This window comes from Podarcis tiliguerta (assembly GCF_965153285.1).
Source record: "Podarcis tiliguerta genome assembly, chromosome: 1".
Classification (NCBI taxonomy): Eukaryota; Metazoa; Chordata; class Lepidosauria; order Squamata; family Lacertidae; genus Podarcis; species Podarcis tiliguerta.
The window spans coordinates 100,375,387-100,396,425 of NC_139534.1; the positions used below are offsets into that span (position 1 = coordinate 100,375,387).

A 21,039-nucleotide genomic window follows, 5' to 3' on the forward strand; every position below is an offset into this window, starting at 1 on the left:
TATCTTCCCAGACAAGTTCATAGTGGATGGTTAGCTTTACATTGGTTATCCAATTATTGGAGGATAGGGTTCATGTTATTATTGTAAAAGCATTATAAGTGCACTGATGAGCATTGATTGCTCTTTCTGAGCAGCAGAATCCTACTTGGACCCCAGTACACTGGACCACATATAATTGCATGTATGTTTCCTTGGATTGCCTTTGTTTGATCAGGGATCTTAACTGGAAGCAAGTGCCATTGATGTTGATGGAACATGTTCTTCATGTAAATGTGCTTAAAATAAGAGCACTAAATACATGTAAGGTGCATTTAAGTGTGGACATGTGAGCTACATACCCATTTCTATATATCTAACTTACTTAAAAGCATCAGGTGTGTGTGTTTGAATTTATTGAAACATTGAAAGTAGACCTATAGGTAACTGTAATTAACAGAGTGTTTCTTCTTTCCCTTTCAGAAATATGGACCACTTGATCTGAACATATAAGTTTATTGCAAGCATGAGAATCCAAGAAGAACTGAAAATACCTTTGAAAAATTGGAGATAAATTTTTAGTGTGTAGAAGCACTTTTAAGAATGAACACTACAGCTGGTTGTGTTGGTAACTACAGAAGGATGAGAAGAACACTATGATGGCAAAGAACAAAGAGCCTCGTCCCCCTTCCTATGCTATTAGTGTGATTGGACTTTCGGGGACTGAAAAGGATAAGGGGAACTGTGGAGTTGGGAAATCGTGTTTGTGCAATAGATTTGTGCGTTCAAAAGCAGATGAATATTACCCCGAACATACCTCTGTGCTTAGCACAATTGACTTTGGTGGACGAGTTGTTAATAATGATCACTTTTTGTACTGGGGTGACGTAACACAATGTGGAGAGGATGGAATAGATTGCAAGATTCATGTTATTGAACAGACTGAGTTCATTGATGATCAGACTTTTCTGCCTCATCGGAGTACGAACTTACAACCATATATAAAGCGTGCAGCTGCAACCAAATTGCAGTCAGCAGAAAAACTTATGTATATTTGCACAGATCAGCTTGGATTGGAGCAAGACTTTGAGCAAAAGCAAATGCCTGAAGGGAAGTTAAACATTGATGGATTTTTATTATGCATTGATGTAAGTCAAGGATGCAATAGGAAGTTTGATGACCAACTTAAATTTGTGAATAACCTCTATGTTCAGCTATCAAAATCTAAAAAGCCTATAATAATAGCAGCAACTAAATGTGATGAATGTGTGGAACACTATTTACGAGAGGTTCAGGCATTTGCTTCAAATAAGAAGAACCTTCTGGTAGTAGAAACATCAGCAAGATTCAATGTCAACGTAGAGACGTGTTTTACTGCACTGGTACAAATGATGGATAAAACCCGGGGTAAGCCTAAAATAATTCCCTATCTGGATGCCTATAAAACACAGAGGCAACTTGTTGTGACTTCAACGGATAAATTTGAGAAACTTGTTCAGACTGTGAGAGACTATCATGCCACTTGGAAAACGGTTAGTAATAAACTGAAAAATCACCCAGATTATGAAGAATACATTAATTTAGAGGGAACAAAAAAGGCCAAAAATACATTTTCAAAACACATAGAGCAGCTTAAGCAAGAGCATATAAGAAAAAGAAGAGATGAATACATCAATACATTACCAAGAGCTTTTAACACACTTCTGTCAAATCTTGAAGAGATTGAGCATTTGAGCTGGTCTGAAGCTTTGAAATTAATGGAAAAAAGGCCAGATTTCCAACTATGTTTTGTGGTGCTGGAGAAAACACCCTGGGATGAAACTGATCACATAGATAAAGTGAATGACAGGAGAATTCCATTTGACCTTTTGAGCACGCTAGAAGCGGAAAAAGTCTATCAAAACCACGTGCAGCATCTAATATCAGAAAAAAGGAGAGTTGAAATGAAGGAGAAGTTCAAAAAAACACTTGAAAAAATACAGTTCATTTCTCCTGGGCAACCCTGGGAAGAAGTTATGTGTTTTGTAATGGAGGATGAAGCTTTTAAATATATTACAGAGGCAGATAGTAGAGAAGTATATAGTAGACATCAACGGGAAATTGTTGAAAAAGCCAAAGAGGAATTTCAGGAAATGCTCTTTGAGCATTCAGAACTGTTTTATGACCTGGATTTGAATGCAACACCTAGTTCTGATAAAATGAGTGAAATTCATGCAGTTCTGAGTGAAGAGCCTAGATACAAAGCTTTACAGAAACTTGCACCTGATAGAGAATCTCTTCTATTAAAACACATAGGGTTTGTATATCATCCCACTAAAGAAACCTGTCTCAGTGGCCAAAACTGTATGGACATTAAAGTAGAACAGTTGCTTGCCAGAAGCCTCTTGCAATTGGACCACGGTCGCTTAAATTTATATCACGATAGTGCCAATATTGATAAAGTTAATATTTTCATTTTGGGTAAAGATGGTCTGGCGCAAGAGCTGGCAAATGAGATTCGGACTCAATCCACGGATGACGAGTATGCCTTAGATGGAAAGATATATGAACTTGATCTTAGGCCAGTTGATGCAAAGTCACCTTATCTTCTAAGTCACTTATGGACTTCTGCCTTCAAACCACATGGATGTTTCTGTGTGTTTAATTCAATTGAATCACTCGCTTTTATTGGAGAGTCAATCACTAAAATCAGGACCGAAGCATCTCAGATAAGAAGAGACAAATATATGGCCAGTCTTCCATTTACATTAATACTGGCTAATCAAAGAGACAGTGCTAGCAAGCACTTGCCGATTCTGAGACACCAAGGACAGCAATTGGCAAACAAGTTGCAGTGTCCTTTTATAGATGTGCCTGCTGGTACTTACCCACGTAAATTTAATGAGGCTCAAATAAAACAAGCTTTGCGGGGAGTTTTGGAAGCAGTTAAACACAATTTTGATGTTGTAAGTCCCGTTCCTACAATTAAAGACCTTTCGGAAGCTGATTTGAGAATTGTCATGTGTGCCATGTGTGGAGATCCATTCAGTGTAGATCTTATTCTTTCACCCTTTCTTGACTCTCATTCCTGTAGTGCTGCTCAGGCTGGCCAGAATAATTCCCTCATGCTGGATAAAATTATAGGTGAAAAACGGAGGCGAATACAGATAACAATATTATCATATCATTCTTCAATTGGTGTAAGAAAAGATGAACTTGTTCATGGGTATATACTAGTTTACTCTGCTAAACGGAAGGCATCTATGGGAATGCTTCGAGCATTTCTTTCAGAAGTACAAGATACGATTCCTGTCCAATTGGTGGCTGTTACTGATAGTCAGGCAGACTTTTTTGAGATTGAGGCTATCAAAGAATTAATGACGGAAGGTGAACATATAGCTACTGAGATTACAGCTAAATTTACAGCTCTGTATTCTTTATCTCAATATCATCGTCAGACTGAGGTTTTCACATTGTTCTTCAGTGACGTTTTAGAGAAGAAAAACATGATTGAAAATTCTTATATGTCTGATAGTACAAGAGAGGCAACACATACAAGTGAGGATGTTTTCCTGCATTCTCCCAGAGGAGGTGCTCTTACGTACAATTACTATCCAGATTCAGAAGATGATACCGAAGCCCCACCTCCTTACAGCCCTATGGGGGATGATGTACAGCTTATCCCAAAAGATCGATTCGATTTGGAAGGTAATGAATACCCTGTTCATAGCACACCACTTAACTGTCACGATCATGAACGCAACCATAAAGTGCCTCCTCCAATAAAGCCAAAACCAGTTGCACTCAAGCCCAATGTGAAAAAACTAGATCCAAACCTGTTAAAAACTATTGAGGCAGGTATTGGCAAACCAAGAAAAACTAGAACAACTCTGGCACCATCTGATGATCTAGATCAATCTGATAATTATGCAGAACCTATAGACACCATTTTCAAGCACAGAGGTGTTACTGATGATATCTACGCAATTCCAGATGATAGTCAGAATCGCATGATTAAAATTCGAAACTCATTTACTATAAATAATACCCAAGGAGATGAAGAAAATGGATTTCCTGACAGAATGTCAAAGACCCATGGCGAAAGAAGACCTTCAAAATACAAATACAAATCTAAAACACTGTTCATCAAAGCCAAATCTTATTATAGGAGAGCACATTCAGATGCAAGTGATGATGAAGCTTTTACAACATCTAAAACTAAAAGAAAAGGAAGACATCGTGGCAGTGAAGAAGATCCCCTTCTGTCCCCAGTGGAAACATGGAAAGGTGGCATTGATAACCCTGCTATTACATCAGATCAAGAGTTAGATGACAAAAAGATGAAGAAGAAAACTCAGAAAGTAAAAGAAGACAAAAAAGTAAGACATTTTTTAAACTAACTTTTCTATTTTAACGATGCATTAAGTTCTTTTTGGAGTTGTGCAAGTTGGTCTTATCAAATGTTGATTGCATTGTCTGGCTGGGAAAAGGCCCCATGGAAAATTGGATGGAGGGATCTTGCATCAAAGGGACACAAGATTCCTCAGTCTGATTTGGGGTGATTTCCCTTCTCTTCCTTGGATGATTCAGAGTGCTTTGTTTGGTAGGTCCCCTTGATGCCTGAAGAAGCTTTTCAGAGGTATAAAGGGGTGGGGGGGGGGATCATTTCAGTTCATGCAGTGTTGGTTACAACCCAATGTCTTTGTTTCATATCGCAGAATCTTTTTAGGAATGTCAGCTATATTTCTGGTTAGATTTGACAAATTTATATAGAAGGCTATTCAGACTGGCATATTTTAGTGACTAGGATAATGTTACTCCTATTGGTGAATGCACTGCTCTTGTCGGGCTCAGGTTTTTGATTTGTTTTTTAATTAGAAAGCAGCATGTATTCAGTGCACAGCAGGTTTAGCATAGTCAGTGCTTTATTACTGGCCATTGTAAAGGCAATAAATATGTAGCGTTTCAGATGTCAGTGAGGTCAACATTTGAAATAACTGTTTTGTGAACTTTGTATGTTGAATGTGGAAAGGGTGGGAGGAGAAATTGTTCCCTTCAAATTGTAATACAGTTATTTGTGAATTATCAGCTATTCCTTTATGGTCTTGTGCTGTGTTAGATCAGATCTAGTCCAGTGTTGTGTTGTCCTGGCAGTGGCCAGCTGTGAGTCTTATACATAACCAGGATACAGTGTTGTTATATAGATGTATATTGTTATATAGATGTATATTGTCATTGGGCATAGTAGGTTGTTGGGCAATCTTTGGGCAATCAACTTGTGATTGCACTTTTGGAAAGAGTGTTGTATGCAGAAGAGTACTGTGCAGGGAGGAACCCCTGCATCAAAACCTGCCTATGACACTATTTAGCTGTCTCTTCAGGTAATTATTTGACACAGGCAGTTGAAGAACTTTACTGAATAAAAGTGTGCATTGCAGATAAAACGTTTTGCCAGCTTCCTACACGTTTTAGTAGCTTGTATGGTTAGTTTTGAAAAGATATTGGCCCCAAAGGACTTTTGTGGTGATTAGTTCTGGTTTTTCTAATATTTCCTGTGCACAGAGAAGCAGTTTAAAAAAGATTAAATATTGTTTAGAGTAATAATTCTAAAAGTATATATAGTGCAGGCAAACTGTCAGATTTTAGAATTGCTTTATAGAATTGCTATGTCTTGGTACTGATTATATCTTTATATAAAAGAAGTTCTTTGGGCAAAGTTTTCTGGGCAGCATTGATAGAGTAGGAGATACTAGAAGGACATCTGTATAAAATACTGAGTAAGCAAGAAAATAGGAGCTTAGATCCAAAGGCACACAAGTGAATTTCTGCTTGCACAAGGGGAGATTCCCCACTGTTGCTTGTTTGTGTCCTTAAAGGCCATGCCAGAGCATGCCACAGAAGGAAAGATATATCATAAACATCTTAAGAAGTGGCCTGTTGGGCTTCAGTTGGAAATGGAAACTGGCAAAAAATGGATTGCGACTTGATATTTAAGCCACAGTTGTATAAACCCTTAAGTTTAAATATGGTATTCCAAACCATATAGTGCTATGTGTTGTGGATGTTCAGTTGAGCAGATAGGCTCAGCACAGGAAGCAACTGTGTAATTGAGATTGCTTTTACTAGGCAAACATGCACATGCACATGCTATACACACATTATTTGTAGTTGCCAAAAGATGTCTTCACTCTCTGAGCCCAGAGATGGTTCCAGTTTACAAAGTCCTTAGTGAAACAAAGTCTATGTAGCAAGTGCAAAGCCCAGTTGCTAACAGAATCCTGCAAGTGCCAGAGTTCTCCAAATCCAGAAGTCTTGGAAGTTGTCCAGCTTCCCTCAAGCGAGCTCTTCACAAAGTGTTCCACATTTTCACAGGATTGTTCCTATAGTCATTTCCATGTTTCCCACAGATTCTCCTGTACTGTTCAACAATGAATGCTGTAATCTGAGATTGAGCCCTTTTCTACCCAGTGTTACCTGCTAGGTTGCCCAGCAACTTAGATAAGACAGTCATAAGATGCTGCAGTTAGAGAGTGGGGGCATTTCTGCCTACTCTTGGACATTTAATTTACCCTTTATTGTTTTCTTATTAAAAGAAGAAAATACTTACATTGAACCATAATATAGAAAATTACCATTCTTTCCATATATATACCTAAGTAATATTCCATATATTACAAAGGAACTTTTTTAAAAAAAGGAATTTCAGAAAACAACACAATCAAAGATAGCCTCCCATATGTTGCGTAGCTTTTTATCATCTTGCATGAATTTGAGTGCAGAAAGATTTTAACATTGTTGAAAAGCTTGTTTGCTCTCTTTATTGAATACATTATAAATTAATACATTCAAAATTAGTTCTGTTACTAAGATTCTTTTGTTACAGGTATGATTTTATGTAGATATTATTAAATTTTTACTTTCATCAGTGATATACTTGGCTAAGAATGCTGTTGTTTTCTTGTAGCAAAAAAAGAAAACCAAGACATTTAATCCACCAACTCGTAGAAATTGGGAAAGTAATTACTTTGGAATGCCCCTGCAGGATCTGGTTACACCTGAAAAACCTATACCACTCTTTGTTGAGAAGTGTGTGGATTTCATTGAAGACACAGGTAGGACACAAGTTGGAGCATCAATAACATTTTACTATTTCTTGGTAGCTAACTATAAAAGTCTTGTAAGCTTCTCATCATTTTATACTATGTGGTAACAGAAATAACAAGTGTGCGCTGAGGACTGTATACTTTCACATATTTACCAAAGCAAACCCTTGAAGGATCAGTGCCTTTTAATTTGTTCATAAATATTGTAGAGTTGGGGTAAGTAATGTGGTAGCCAAGTTTGCTGATGCTACTGAATTGTCACTAAAACAATTTTAGGGTCACTAAAACAAAAATAAAGATCGTGGAGTGCTCCAAACTCAGGGAATGGGTGGTAAAATGGGAAATGCAATTTATTTTAAACAAGTGTAAAGTGATACATATCTGGACTTAAAAAACAACAACCCCTTAATTTCACATATACGCTCATGGGGTCTGAAATCATATTGACTCTGGACAGGACTTTGGGGTTAGAGTAGATAGCTTTATGAAGATGTTCACCCAGTGTGCAACAGATGTAAAAAATGACAAATTCGATGCTAGGGGTCATAGGAAAGGAATTGAAAATAAAACTGCCAATATAACAATGCTGTTGTGCAAACCTACTGTGCGACTGTTTAGAATACTGTGTACAGTTCTAGTTGCCTCATCACAAACTGGATATTGTACACTTGGAAAAGTTTCAGAAAAGGGCAACCAAAATGATCAAGGATTTGATTGGAGCAGCAGTGGGTAAAATTATGCATGGCATAGGGAAAGTGGATAGAGAATATTACATGTAGTACATTTATTATGCAGTACATTATGGACATTACCTCTACTGGGGGCAGTGATGGTCACCAGTGTGGATGACTTTAAAAGAGGATAAGACAAATTCATGAAAAATAACCTGGACTAAATCTGATAGATACTTTTTGCCTCCACTATTGGTGGCAGTGTGCTTCTGTCCCACTTGTGTGCTTCCCTTAGGCATCTGGTTGGCCACTGTGAGAGCAGGATGTTAAACTGGATGGGCCATGGGCCTCATCCAGCAGGATCGTCTAATATTCTTATGACTCCTGGAATATGGAACTGGGAGGAGGGCAGATTTCTTCTACTCCTCTACATGCTGCTCATGGTCTTTTCTCTGTTGTCTTGTGGTCTCCTCTCCCTACCTGACTACATTTCCCTGACTTTGCTCAGTTGGCCTCAACCACAGACTTAGGTTTGCTGAAAAAACTGAAATCTAACATACAGAAAACTCACCTTTAAAACATGTTGTTAATGCAAATGTAAGCATGCAAGATTCCAGCGAAACTTGAATTGGGATCTATAGGATTAGTGTGATTTCTGTCTTCTGCCTACCTTTGTTCTAAAGTGCTATATAAAAGCTAACTAATGTGAAATGAAGAGATGTTACTGATGAACTTTTACAACAATTCAGCCCCACTTCATGAAGCAGCAGCTTCCCCCACCCTTTGTGCTGCAGCCCAGATCTTTCCCGAGTATTCCCCAAAACTCAAGAAAGGCTTGGGGGGGGGGGCAGTATGCTAAAGTTGGAGAAGGGGTGGCAAGCCCCATTGCACAAACAGCATTCCCCTTTTGTTATAAGAAGAGTGCAACCCTGCTTATTAAATTATGTCAGTACTGTACAATGCCTTCAAGACTGAAGCAGGTGCTGCAGGTTTGAAAAAAATCAGCTGAAATAATCTTTTAAGTGGCTTACATTTTGTTCCCTCCCAACCCCCATTTATTTCATATATAAGCATTCAGTACATTTATGGATACCAGTATACAGACCTACCTAGAAGTAAGTCTCATTGAACTCAATAGGACTTACTTCAGAGTAAACATGTATGGAGTTGTGATGTGAATGTCTACATCAAATTAAACAATACCTTCTCTAAGAATAACAGAGGCCAAAATGAACAAACTTAACATTCCTCTTTCAGTCACAGCTCATTCCATTGATTGTAAACCTTAGTAGGAAACTGTTTTAGGAAGTAAAGCAGACCCAGCATGTCTTGCCTTGTTGCCAGTAAAAGGGGATTGCTTCAATGACTCGTTTAATAAGTGTTGCTGAAATAGTTTCCTTTAGCTGGCAGTAAACCTGAGTACGCTGCATTGTGCACTCGTTAAATGTTACGTTTGAATAACTGAATGAGTGGGCAGCTCAACTATTTCTGTGTACAGGAGCAAAGATTGTACACTTGTTGTATGTAATATATTACACTACTCATAGGTAGCATGATTTATGCAGCCCAGGACTCAGTTTGTTGGCTTCTAGGCCAGAGCAAAAAGTAACACAGTGATTCTAACAGTGTTCTGTAGGATCAGTTTTCATTTGGGATTAAGCTGTAGTCAGCAATTGACCCAGGTGTTAATTTAGATTTTGAGAATTCAAGCTGCTTAGGTGCCGATCGCACCTGTTGGTTTTGAACAAGATTTCCTTGCAAAGTTTTTCAATTTGATAGCATATACTAACTTATGTGGGGGACGTGGGTGGCGCTGTGGGTTAAACCACAGAGCCTAGGACTTGCTGATTAGAAGGTCGGCGGTTCGAATCCCCATGAGGGGGTGAGCTCCCGTTGCTCGGTCCCTGCTCCTGCCAACCTAGCAGTTCGAAAGCATGTCAAAGTGCAAGTAGATAAATAGGTACCGCTCTGGCAGGAAAGTAATCGGCGTTTCCATGCGCTGCTCTGGTTCTCCAGAAGTGGCTTAGTCATGCTGGCAATATGACCCGGAAGCTGTACGCCGGCTCCCTCGGCCAATAAAGCGAGATGAGTGCCGCAACCCCAGAGTCAGTCACGACTGGACCTAATGGTCAGGGGTCCCTTTACCTTTACCTTTTTACTAACTTATGTAGCAGTGTTTTAACAGCAACCTTTATCTCCATTGTTTTATTTTTAAGTAGAGTCAGTAAATTTAATAACATTCAGAATGCATGAAAACTAGCATTTATATTATTACACTTGCAATAATAGCTAACATTTAAATAACTACCAATTCTGAAGTTTTCTAAGGATGGTATACCAAGTAATGCATTCCATTTGTGGAAGAATTTAGTCTTGTTCAGTGGAATCCCCCCCCCCATCTCCTTCCAATGCTAGGAGTTCCCTCCACTCTCAGGGGTTAGACTAGAAGATCATTGGGATCCCTTCCAACTCTACAATTCTATAATACTGTGACTCAAATTAGAGGTTAACTATCTGGCAAACATTTTTATATCTGGAATATTTTACCTAGTAATTATTTAAGAAAAGTCTTTTTTAAAAAGCATCTTTTTATCTATCCTGTGTTCAGTTTTTGACAGCTTTTCTTCCCCATGAAGCTTGTGTTTCCTTTTGTGATTCAGTGCATATGATATGTGTTGAGTTAGGAGCATTTGTAAAGTTAGGTGGCTTATTCTTTGAGTAGTTCTTTTAATTAATAGAATTTTTCAAAATGAAGCATAACCAAATACAGTTAAACAAGACAAACAAAATCATTATAAACCAATACAACATGTTATTTGTGTACAAGGGAGAGAATGTGAAGTGTGGGGCAGAAAAGTTGGTGGTCCAGGCCAACACGGTGCTCAGACATTTCAGATATCAGAGAATTTCCCATCTTATGTTTATAGAAGGCCACTTTCTCATAGACACTATCTGTGACTTCTTTCAGTATTGAAGCATTGGACATACATTGTCTGTTTGTCAGGATCCAAAGGACTGGTACACATGATTCAGTAGAACATTAGCATCTGTAATTTGCAAGGAGGTATCAAAAGCCATATTTATGTGGCTGCTGACCTCTGACCAAAAGACTGTGGCTTTAGGGGAAGACCAAATCATGTGACAAGAGTGTTGCTTGTGGGGCATTGCAATGCCAGCACCTGTCGGTGCTAGTTAAGATTTGCTAAAAAGACTTTGTATATTCCAGTAAGGTAAAGGTAAAGGTACCCCTGCCCGTACGGGCCAGTCTTGACAGACTCTAGGGTTGTGCGCTCATCTCACTCTATAGGCCGGGAGCCAGTGCTGTCCGCAGACACTTCTGGGTCACGTGGCCAGCGTGACAAGCTGCATCTGGCGAGCCAGCGCAGCACACGGAACGCTGTTTACCTTCCCGCTAGTAAGCGGTCCCTCTTTATCTACTTGCACCCGGGGGTGCTTTCGAACTGCTAGGTTGGCAGGCGCTGGGACCTAGCGACAGGAGCGCACCCCGCCGCGGGGAATACTGTAGATTCCAGTAAATGCTGACAATTATTTTTTCTTGTATCAAACCTTTGACTAGGTTTATATGAGTGAGAGTGTGGGTGGGATTGAAGAAGTGAAGAGGGATTATGGGAATTCAAATCACATACATTGGCATGAGGGCTTATTCATAACAGTCGTTAAGACTGTAAATTATGTATGCATTTCCTTTTTTAATGGTGATTAAAATATAAAACTTTGTGAGACCAAGTAGTAGTGCATGTTTTGTTTTTAAAAGAGTCTGATGATTAATCGCAGTATGAATTAGAATTAGCTTACTATTTTTACAACCATTGTTTACTCTGAAGTAATGCCCACTGAATTGAAGCTGAGGGTTGCTTTCCTTAAAGCATTCGTAGGATTGCAAATAAACCAGAAATCAAACCATATTAATTGAAGAAATCAATAGTGCAAGTCTTTTTTTAAGCCCTAGCCTGTTAGCTGCAGACAACAAGGAATTACATGCAAATATGAAGATGGAGTTTCATGCAGGCATAGAGTGCTCTAAGAGGGATGGAGTGTTCTATCTCTCATCTACATCTGGCATAATAACCAAATGGACCCCTCCTCTGTATCAGAATAGGAAGGCTGCTCTATAGCAGAGGCCGTCTAGTAAAGCATTCGGCAGGCTACTTGTTGAACTCATGTTCAAGAGTGTGATAGATATTTTAATACGAATTTTGCTTATGCTTAAATAATAACTTTTCGTTTGCAAAATATAAACATGTGACATTTGCTTTCCACCCCCAAAGGTCTATGTACTGAAGGTCTCTATCGTGTTAGTGGGAATAAAACTGATCAAGACAACATTCAGAAGCAATTTGATCAAGGTAATGGGAGATATGATGCATATCACAAATAATTTTTGGTGTATCAAACACTGCAGTCTAATCTTTGCATTCCAAACAGATAATCATAGAAGCTGGAGAGTGTGCATTTGTATAGTTCTATGAAGTACAAATTACGATTTGCATGTTAATGTATTGAGAACATGCAGTGTAAGCAGTGTGGTAATTGTATAACTTGTTCATTTACTGTTTAGATCTGTAGCCTGCTTTTCTACAAGTTGATTACAGTAAAGTTGATTAGATTAAAATAAGCCAATTCAATTTGAAAGTCACAATCATTTATCAAAAACAGCAACATCTAAATAAAACCCCGCCCCTTCCGTTTCCTACTTGTCCCCCCCAAAAAAATTCTGAGTGGTTGATCTATAACTGAGCTGTACAGGTACTAAAGCATAATTTTACTGTAACAACTGTCAATTTGGTTCTAACAGTGAAGCGGATTCATTCTTTGGAAATGAGATTTCCAAACTTTCAGACAGGAGTTTTCCCCAGGCCTCCCTCAAAATGCCAGAAATTGAGCATGGAACCTTCTGCATTCAAACCATTGTTCTCTGTTACTGAGCTTAGAAGATTAGGAAGACTTTCTGCTTCTGAGTGCCTACAAAACTTAACATGACATTAGATTTGTTTGGTACTTTATTTAAGTGTTTCAGTCAAAACTTCCACCCTTGAATATGGAGTGGGGCAGAGTTTTTAATTAATACAAATCATAGTTGGCCGTCGGGGACGTTTAATTTGTGGACTCCTGATTTAATGAGTATTTTTTTTTTACCAAAAAATTATAATTCTTTCATGTTGTCTCAAAACCTTGCACTTCTGCTAATGATGCATAGGTTTGTGGTTTAACTCGCCACCAAATTTGTGTCTCCTAAATATTTTACTTTGATGATATAACAGTTCTGGTATCGAAAAATTAGTAACTTACTGTCACATTTATAAAATGTAATTTTTTTTGTAATTTAGCACAAATACACTTTTTGTATTGCTTGCAAAGGAGAAGGTTTGAATTGGAGAGAAGGCAGTGCATTAGTCTTGTATACTTTATTATTTATTTAAAAGTTATCCTATAACTTTGGAATATGTGGGTTCTTCCTCCTTCACCAGTTTTAAGTGTGAAGGTTGATGATGTGATAAATAATCCATTGCCATCCATTGCCGCCTTAACACAAGGTTTTTCTTCTCAAGTATCAGGTTAGAGTTTACTTGCACAATAAATAAATAGAGTGTGTAACTTTGGAAATAAATTAGGCTAACATCCAGTGGTGTCCATGCCTCTGCAAAATGAACTTCTGCTCATGTGATGGGAGTTAGTGTTGCTCTCTGCCTCCCTCCCATGCCCCCTCCCCACAAAATTAGATCCAGTAGGGTTGTGGAACAGCAATCTATATGCAAAGTACCATTGCATAAGCAGATGTCTGCTTCCACAATGTTGGATTTCATCCTTAGTCTATACAGTTCTCTTGTGGGGAATAATCTTGGCTGCTGATAGCATGGTGTAAGAATATATATTCCCTATTCCTAACTCTGAAAGGGGGATAAATTCTGATAATGCTGATTATGGTTGGTGTGTGAGTGTATAAAACCCCAGGGCAGACTGTCATTTTCATAACATCTGAATAGATGATTTATAATATTGATAATTATGATCAGTGCTTATGGCAGACAAGTCTACAATAGCCCATTATTCCAGGGTAATTTAAATTGAGTGGTCAATGGCTGATTTGTATTTATAGTTCAGTATGTCATTTTTAGAAATGTTGAGTTCTCATTAATAAAATACTGTTTTGTGTTGTTTTACAGATCATAATATCAGTCTGGAATCTATGGATGTGACAGTAAATGCTGTGGCAGGAGCTCTGAAAGCTTTCTTTGCAGATCTACCAGATCCTTTAATTCCTTATTCACTACATCCAGAATTAGTTGAAGCATCAAGTAAGCAATTCTTTTTTTCTTTTTCTTTTTTTGTGGCTTTTTTTTTACTGGTTAAAACATTAAATCCAAGTCTTGGAAAATTTAAATAATTGAAATAACTGTAAGATGTTATACTGATCACTTTCTAAAAAGAATGTGTTATGCTGCTTCAGATAGCTGTGGTATGATAACCTGTTTGTTGTCTTTGAACATGCTGTTTGCTAAAGAAGTAGCAATGCAGTAGAGGATTCTGCTCATAGAAGTCAGGAGATTTATTTTTGCTGATTTCTATTCGCTTGGCAGCCTTCCAAGCCATCTCCCATGTTCCAAAGAGCAGATTTTTGACCTCTGTGGGTGCAAGTAGCTCATGAGGGAAACAAAAATTGGTTAAAATTGTCTTTCCATTAGCAGGAGTGTTCAGTGAGTGGAACCCACTCCCAGTCTTCTGGAATATATTTTGTTTCTGAATATCTTTGGAAAATTCCAATAAATAGGAAAATCTGCTTATAGTGATAAATATTGAAGTAAAATTCATTGGTGATGGTTGTCTGTCTAATATGGCTATATAGCACATAGTGGCTGCACTTCAGAAAATCATAAGCATGTAACATTCCCAGTTGTCTTCTCTGAAAAGCAAAGATTTGTGCTTGTGAATATATGTGAAAACTTCTGCCACCCATGCAAAAAACCATGCATGCTGTTTAAAAGCACAGATCTTTGCCATTTTATAGCTAAATGTAGAATTACATGAGGAAGCAACATCCTTTATAACTTACTGCTGACTTCACTTCCCTGGGATTTTACTGAAAACAAGAGTTAGTAAAACGCATCCTACTAAAGCATTTAAAAATATTGCTAGCAGCTCTTCCACAAAGCTGAATTTTACAGTTCCCTGTAATTTATCTGTAAAGATAACTTATGCAGCCATTTTATAATAGTGAGTGTGGTAATTAGAGAGATTTCTAATAGGCTTTGTAGTGTTTATCATCTGAACAAATTAATACATTCATCCATGAATAAGAAGCACATTTGTGGAACTTTCCACTGTGAATAAATGTTCTAAAATTCTGTACACATAGTTTCAAACTTTATGAAACTTGCCTGCCCCCTTGCCTGGATATACCCACAAAAACCTATCAACATTATTTGGAGTACCAGTTGAGCATCTTCTTTCTCAGCCCCACCAACCCCTAGGCAAGAATCCAGGTTGCTACCTGCATTTGAGAATCCCCCCGCTTGTCTATATGCTTGTTCTCTAGAAAATATGCTGTAAGAATATTTTGTGGCTTCAGTACTGCCTTCCTATAAATCAATAAAAGCATTTAATACATGTTCATTCATGCATTTGTAATCTCAAGATTGACTACGGTAATGCTCTTTATGTGGGACTATCCTTGTATCTTTTACAGAAGCTGCAGCTAGTGCAGATTGAAGCAGGAGGAGGCAATTGGCAACATGTTACCCAGTTGCTGAGAGAGCTGCACTGGTTGCCAGTTTGCTACTGGGTCAGGTTCAGAGTTCTTGTGTTAATGCACAAAACCTCAAACAACTTGGGCCCAAAATACTTTTGAGGACCTATAATGTGGCAGGCCCTGTACTGTCAAACTCCCTGCCAGTACAGATTCAACAGGAATCATTCCTGCTTTTTTAAAAAAAAAATCACCTAAAAACAGTGTTGTTTAGTAGATATGCCTTTGAAAAGTTCGTAAATAGAGCTATTCTTAAACCGAGGTACCACTGTATGAGGAAGGAGGGTGAGAAACTGACAGCATAGAATACTTGATCAGCAGAGGGCCATTGTTTAACTTCACAGTGCTGTTAATACTGTTCACATTCAAAGCCTTTTTCAATATTTGGCAAAAAAATCCTTTCTTCTACAGAAATCCTTGATAAAACAGAGAGGCTCTATGAATTAAAAGAAATTGTGAAAAAATTCCATCCAGTGAACTACGATGTCTTCAGATATGTAATAACTCATCTGAACAGGTATTTGTTTTTCAAATTATCTATTTAAATGGTTGCTAATAGAATTTAGGCTACAGTCCTATATACTTATACCTTGTTGTGAATCCCATTGGCCTCAGTATACCTTACTTTTGAATATACATGTAGAAAATTGCACTGTTTGTTATTATCTATAAGGAATAGTTATTTATACCATTTTGCCCTGTTTAAACTGCTGTTCTATGATATGCCAATGACACCCATGAGCACATGCAACATTGGTTTGCAAACTGATAACGCCACAAGAAAGCCTTGTCTGCAGTATTCCTGTAATACGTTGTTAGTGTCTAGTGTTCTGTATGGATGGATGTGGATATGTATTGTAGTAAGTAGGTGTTACTTCTATTTTTGAGCTCTGGCTTTTGATGTGTAAACTTAACATGCATGATAAAAACATTCCCATGTTTTATTAACACCAACCCATTCTTTCTGGGTAGATGTTAATAGATCTCTGCGATCTAGCAATCCATGCAGATACAAAGCAGATCCATGGAGTTCTTGTATAAAACTGTATGTGGTAGTAATGTTCACTTAGGGAGAATGGGTGTGGGTTGACACAAGTCCAAGACTAGTTCTCTTTCATCCTGCATTCTGGATGTAATGTTTAACCAGATCCTATATCTAAAAGTTGCTGCTGCTGGATGTTTTAAAGCAATTGTGTGGAGTATTTCTAAATGCACTTACTTTTATCTTTTTAATTTTGATTTATGAACGATTAATGCTTTCAACATTTTTATTCTTATTGTAGGGTTAGTCAACAAAGCAGAACCAATCTTATGACTGCAGATAACTTATCTATCTGTTTCTGGCCAACATTAATGAGACCTGATTTTGAAAACAGAGAGTTTCTATCAACCACCAAGATCCTTCAATCTGTAATAGAGACATTCATTCAACAGTGCCAGTTTTTCTTCTATAGTGGAGAAATTTTAGAAACCTCTGACAGTGTGGCACACCAGCCTCCACCTTCCAACCCAGTGCAGATGGTGGATCCCATCATACCACTACAGTTACCGCCACCTCTACAACCTCAGTTGATACAACCCCAGTTGCAAGCAGATCCTCTTGGGATTATTTAAATATAACAACTGATAGCAAAAAGAAGATGATTGTAGGCAGCTTGGCATTGGATAGAAAAGGAAAACTAGACATGCATGTTTCAAGATACAAAAGCAACGATAGTACTTATGACAACATCTGGATTCAAGCTCAGACCTTTCTGTTGTAGTCATACTATACTCCTTGTTTCTTAAACACTGCAGGTCAAAATTATCTGATTAGCATGACTGGAGCGGTTTAATTTAAAAAAACAGAACCAGAAATAACTAAAGTGCAAAGCTGCTGTTGCATGAACATTTATTGCAATCACTATCATTCCTGTGACGGTTTGTCACAATATATTGTGAATAAAACTTTTCTATAGAAATGTAATGATTAAATAAATCATTTATGGAACATTCAATGCTTACAGCCTGCTTTAGGGCTGTTTTTGTTATTTAATGTCCTTTTTTCCTGGCAGTTTCATTCCCATTTAACCCTTTGCTGTGGACAGCTAAAATAGAGTTGTATCTTATTTGTAAATTCCAAACTACTTATGTTACAGTACAATTTGTTTCAGAAAGAACATAATATGTACTGTTATAAATACCACACTCTTGTACCTTCCATTTCTCTTCAAGAAACCTGTGGACATTTTTGTTTGAGGGGTTGATAAAATTATTTTTTCTTACAGCACAATACCAAGGACATGCTTATTGTAAAAGTGAGTTTAACCATTGTGCAAAAATGTTGCTATTACCTATTTTTCCCTTATTTTGTAATACTGTTAATTCTGTAAACAGCTGCATGTTTGAAAGATCATTGATGGTCTTGTAAACCTAATCTAATATATTTTAGAAATTTTAATTTTTCCCACTGGGAATTCATCTAGTATATAGAAAATAGTTTGACATTTTCATATAAGGCTATATAACTTTTCATACATAAATGAAAATTTTGTTGTAGTGTAAACTTGCTAAACCAAACGATTTAGGACTTAAATTTAACATATACGCTATATATATTTTTCTGTGGCCCTTTAAAGGTATAAAAAAGCATTGCTAATATATAGCAATAAATACTTTGGGTACTGAAGCATCTTAATATGTACATAAAATGATACTTGTATTCATGTGGTTTTCTTTCTGTGATCTGTTGTACTAAAATTCAAAATTACTGTTTTTGCACCATTTTAAAATTATTTTTCTTTTACATTGGTACAAGTTTTGCTGTAAAAGAATGCTGCTTAATTTAAACATCCTTGGTTAATCTTTGGTGTTCAGTAAATGTGATAGAAGGCTAATTATCATGCAACAAATTATTGCAGATCCTAAAATTATTTTTTGAGTTTCTTTCTTGCTCAAAAAATCAACAACCCCAGATTTCTTCAGCTGCTGAGATATCTTGAGTAGATGGGAAAACCTTATAGACACTATTGTAGTTTTCATTCAGTTGGCTGAATATAGCAAGTAGAACAATTTTGAATTTCAAGCTTCTTACGAATTGATCTGCATTTTCATTTTAAGAATTAAGTTTCTTAAGAGTTTTGCTCCATTTCTCAAAAATAAAAATTGCCTTTTTCAATTGTTATGTCCTAGGTATTGTACTTCCAATTATGACTTGGCTTATCATTCTAGCTAAGATTCCTTAAACAGGCTGCTGTTAAGTATTTGTATATTATAAATTATCTTGATATTTGTGTTATATTCTTGCAACTATCTTTTTTAAATAACAACCACAAAAAACCCTCTATTCAAATTCAAAGCACACAGGATATAAATACAAGAATAAAATTTCGTCCTATAAACGTAGTAGCATTAACTTGTTTTACATTACATCTGTTGTCTAAATAGCTTTTATTTATAGCTATCAGTTTAACATAGGCATGTTAAGAAAAAAAAATTAAACTTCAAGAGTTTTATAAACTGTTTCTAGGTTGCTAAAGAATTTATTTTTCTACTATAGATGGTTTAAACAAAAGCATCAAACTGTACAGAAAAAGCTTATTTCTATTTCAAGTAGGCTTACATTTTTCATTCATATCCATTTAAAGAATTTGTCTAACAGAATGAGAGTTGAGGTTTGTTTTTCCACTTAGAATTCCATTTTTTGTAAGCTAGTGTAATTTAGTTCACCGTGTCGATATACTATTTTATTACCTATCAGATAGGTTTGCAGAACTTGTTTTCAAGTCGTTATAGACAACTATTTGAAACAGCCTATTTTTGTTAGGAACTTCTGCTTATCCTATAACCAGTTAGAATGCTGTTCTTTAGTTGGCCTAGAATATGATCCACCGTCACGGCTGTCACATCAAAGCAGCCTTTCACAACCTTGTGCCTGCCAGGATGTTTTGGGTTCCAGTTTCCATCAGCCCCATCCAGCATGATGAGGGATGGTGGGAACTTTAGTCCAAAATACCTGCAGGGCATTGGGGTGGAGAAGGCAGCCTTACAGCAATGCACAGGGCATACAACAATGCACAAGTATGTCTGTATCTGCATATCCCATAATCTGAAGGCAACTTTAGCACTCCCTGCTGCTACGTAAAACTCAATGGTGCCCCTAGGTTGCAAGCTGTGTTAACACTTCAGAAAATACTTGCATGTGTCACCTACTTGCTCCTTCTGTGATCTTTACGTTGAAATTAAAGCGCTACGGATGCTACTCAGAAGGCTTTCAGCAACCCATTTTTCTTTTGCCTGTCGTTTTTTTGCTTTAGCAGCTTTTCATACACACATACCCGCTTAAAACATTTGGTTGTTAAGTGAAAACAGGGGGCAAATCAGACACACATGGTCTTTGGAGGCCAAGTGCCCCTCATAATTTGTGAGAATCCTATGCATGTCATAGATGTTATAAACAGCTGACCTACACAGAATGATTACTCATCCCGCAGTTTGGCTTGCTCATTTTGGGAATCCTTTATCGCTTACTCCCTGCCCCCATGTTTCAGGTCCTAGACAATTTGTTGATATTGTGAATTTGGTCAGTTACAGTAATGTGAACAGTGCTCAACAGTTGTCAGTTTGATTTCCTCATGCTTCATACTGACCTTTGTTATTTTCTGTGTGTTTCTGAAATAAACAGTTTAGGCTGCAGTCCTTGGCACAGTTGTGCTTGAGCAAATTCCATTGAGAATCAGTGACATGGATTATAGCCTTAGTCTATGATCCTGAGCTTAGTTACTAGGGAGTCAGGCCCATTGAAGTTGGTGGGACTTATTTCTAAATAGCTGTGCTTAGCATCATGCTGTTGTGTGTCTAATGCGTATTTGAGCATTTTATGAGTATGTTTAGTCTCACACATAATACATTATAAGTGGTATTTTATATTAAATGATGTTTTACAGATTATTTTTACATTACACTCAACTTTAAGGATTTTAACATAGTGTAAATAGGTATACAACTTTAATGAAGAGCAACAATTTTTCTCATTGTATGATTTCTGCATTACTTGAATACTGGTCGCTAGAAACTACCATTGACTTGTTTATTTTTGAGGTACTGGAGTTTAGTTTCTAATCTCTCTTTAAAATGGTAAAGAAATGAACTAATTGGAGAACTTTAAAAATTAGGCCTTAGCTTCCATTGTGATTTTTTTTTTTACAGTAACTGTGATGCTATATCAGCTGAATATATATATACTTTTAAAGTTCTTTATAATTCATGTAATCTTGTCACACCACCTACAGAATGCTACAGTGAATTAAATATCGGTGAAGCTTATCTGTATGCAGAATGCAATGAATAAAACATTAAGATGCCTACTGTGTATAATGTTTAGTTGCATATTCAACTTCTGAAGGGCAAACAATGGTGAAATTCTGCAATGGGTATTTTTGAAATTCACTTTTAACAAATTGTAAAACATTTCCAGTACAGTTTTAGGCTACCTTATTTAAATGTAGTATGACAAGTTGAGAGAAAGGAACATCTACTTTTTAATATAGATGAGCAAGATTTATAT

General features: G+C 37.1%; 1 protein-coding gene across 2 annotated transcripts in view; it reads left to right on the forward strand.

Moving 5' to 3' along the window:
- Positions 1-20,837, forward strand: part of ARHGAP5 (Rho GTPase activating protein 5) — a 37,332-nt gene extending 16,495 nt beyond the window's left edge. For both annotated transcript variants that reach the window (XM_083452321.1, XM_083452320.1), the window contains exons 2-7: positions 460-4,334; positions 6,920-7,067; positions 12,019-12,096; positions 13,915-14,046; positions 15,906-16,011; positions 16,778-20,837. In XM_083452321.1, coding sequence (XP_083308447.1) covers positions 633-4,334; positions 6,920-7,067; positions 12,019-12,096; positions 13,915-14,046; positions 15,906-16,011; positions 16,778-17,108 — 4,497 coding nt within the window. In that variant the 5' untranslated portion in view covers positions 460-632 and the 3' untranslated portion in view covers positions 17,109-20,837. The remainder of the gene's footprint in view (positions 1-459; positions 4,335-6,919; positions 7,068-12,018; positions 12,097-13,914; positions 14,047-15,905; positions 16,012-16,777) is intronic.
- The last annotated feature ends 202 nt before the right edge of the window (positions 20,838-21,039 follow it).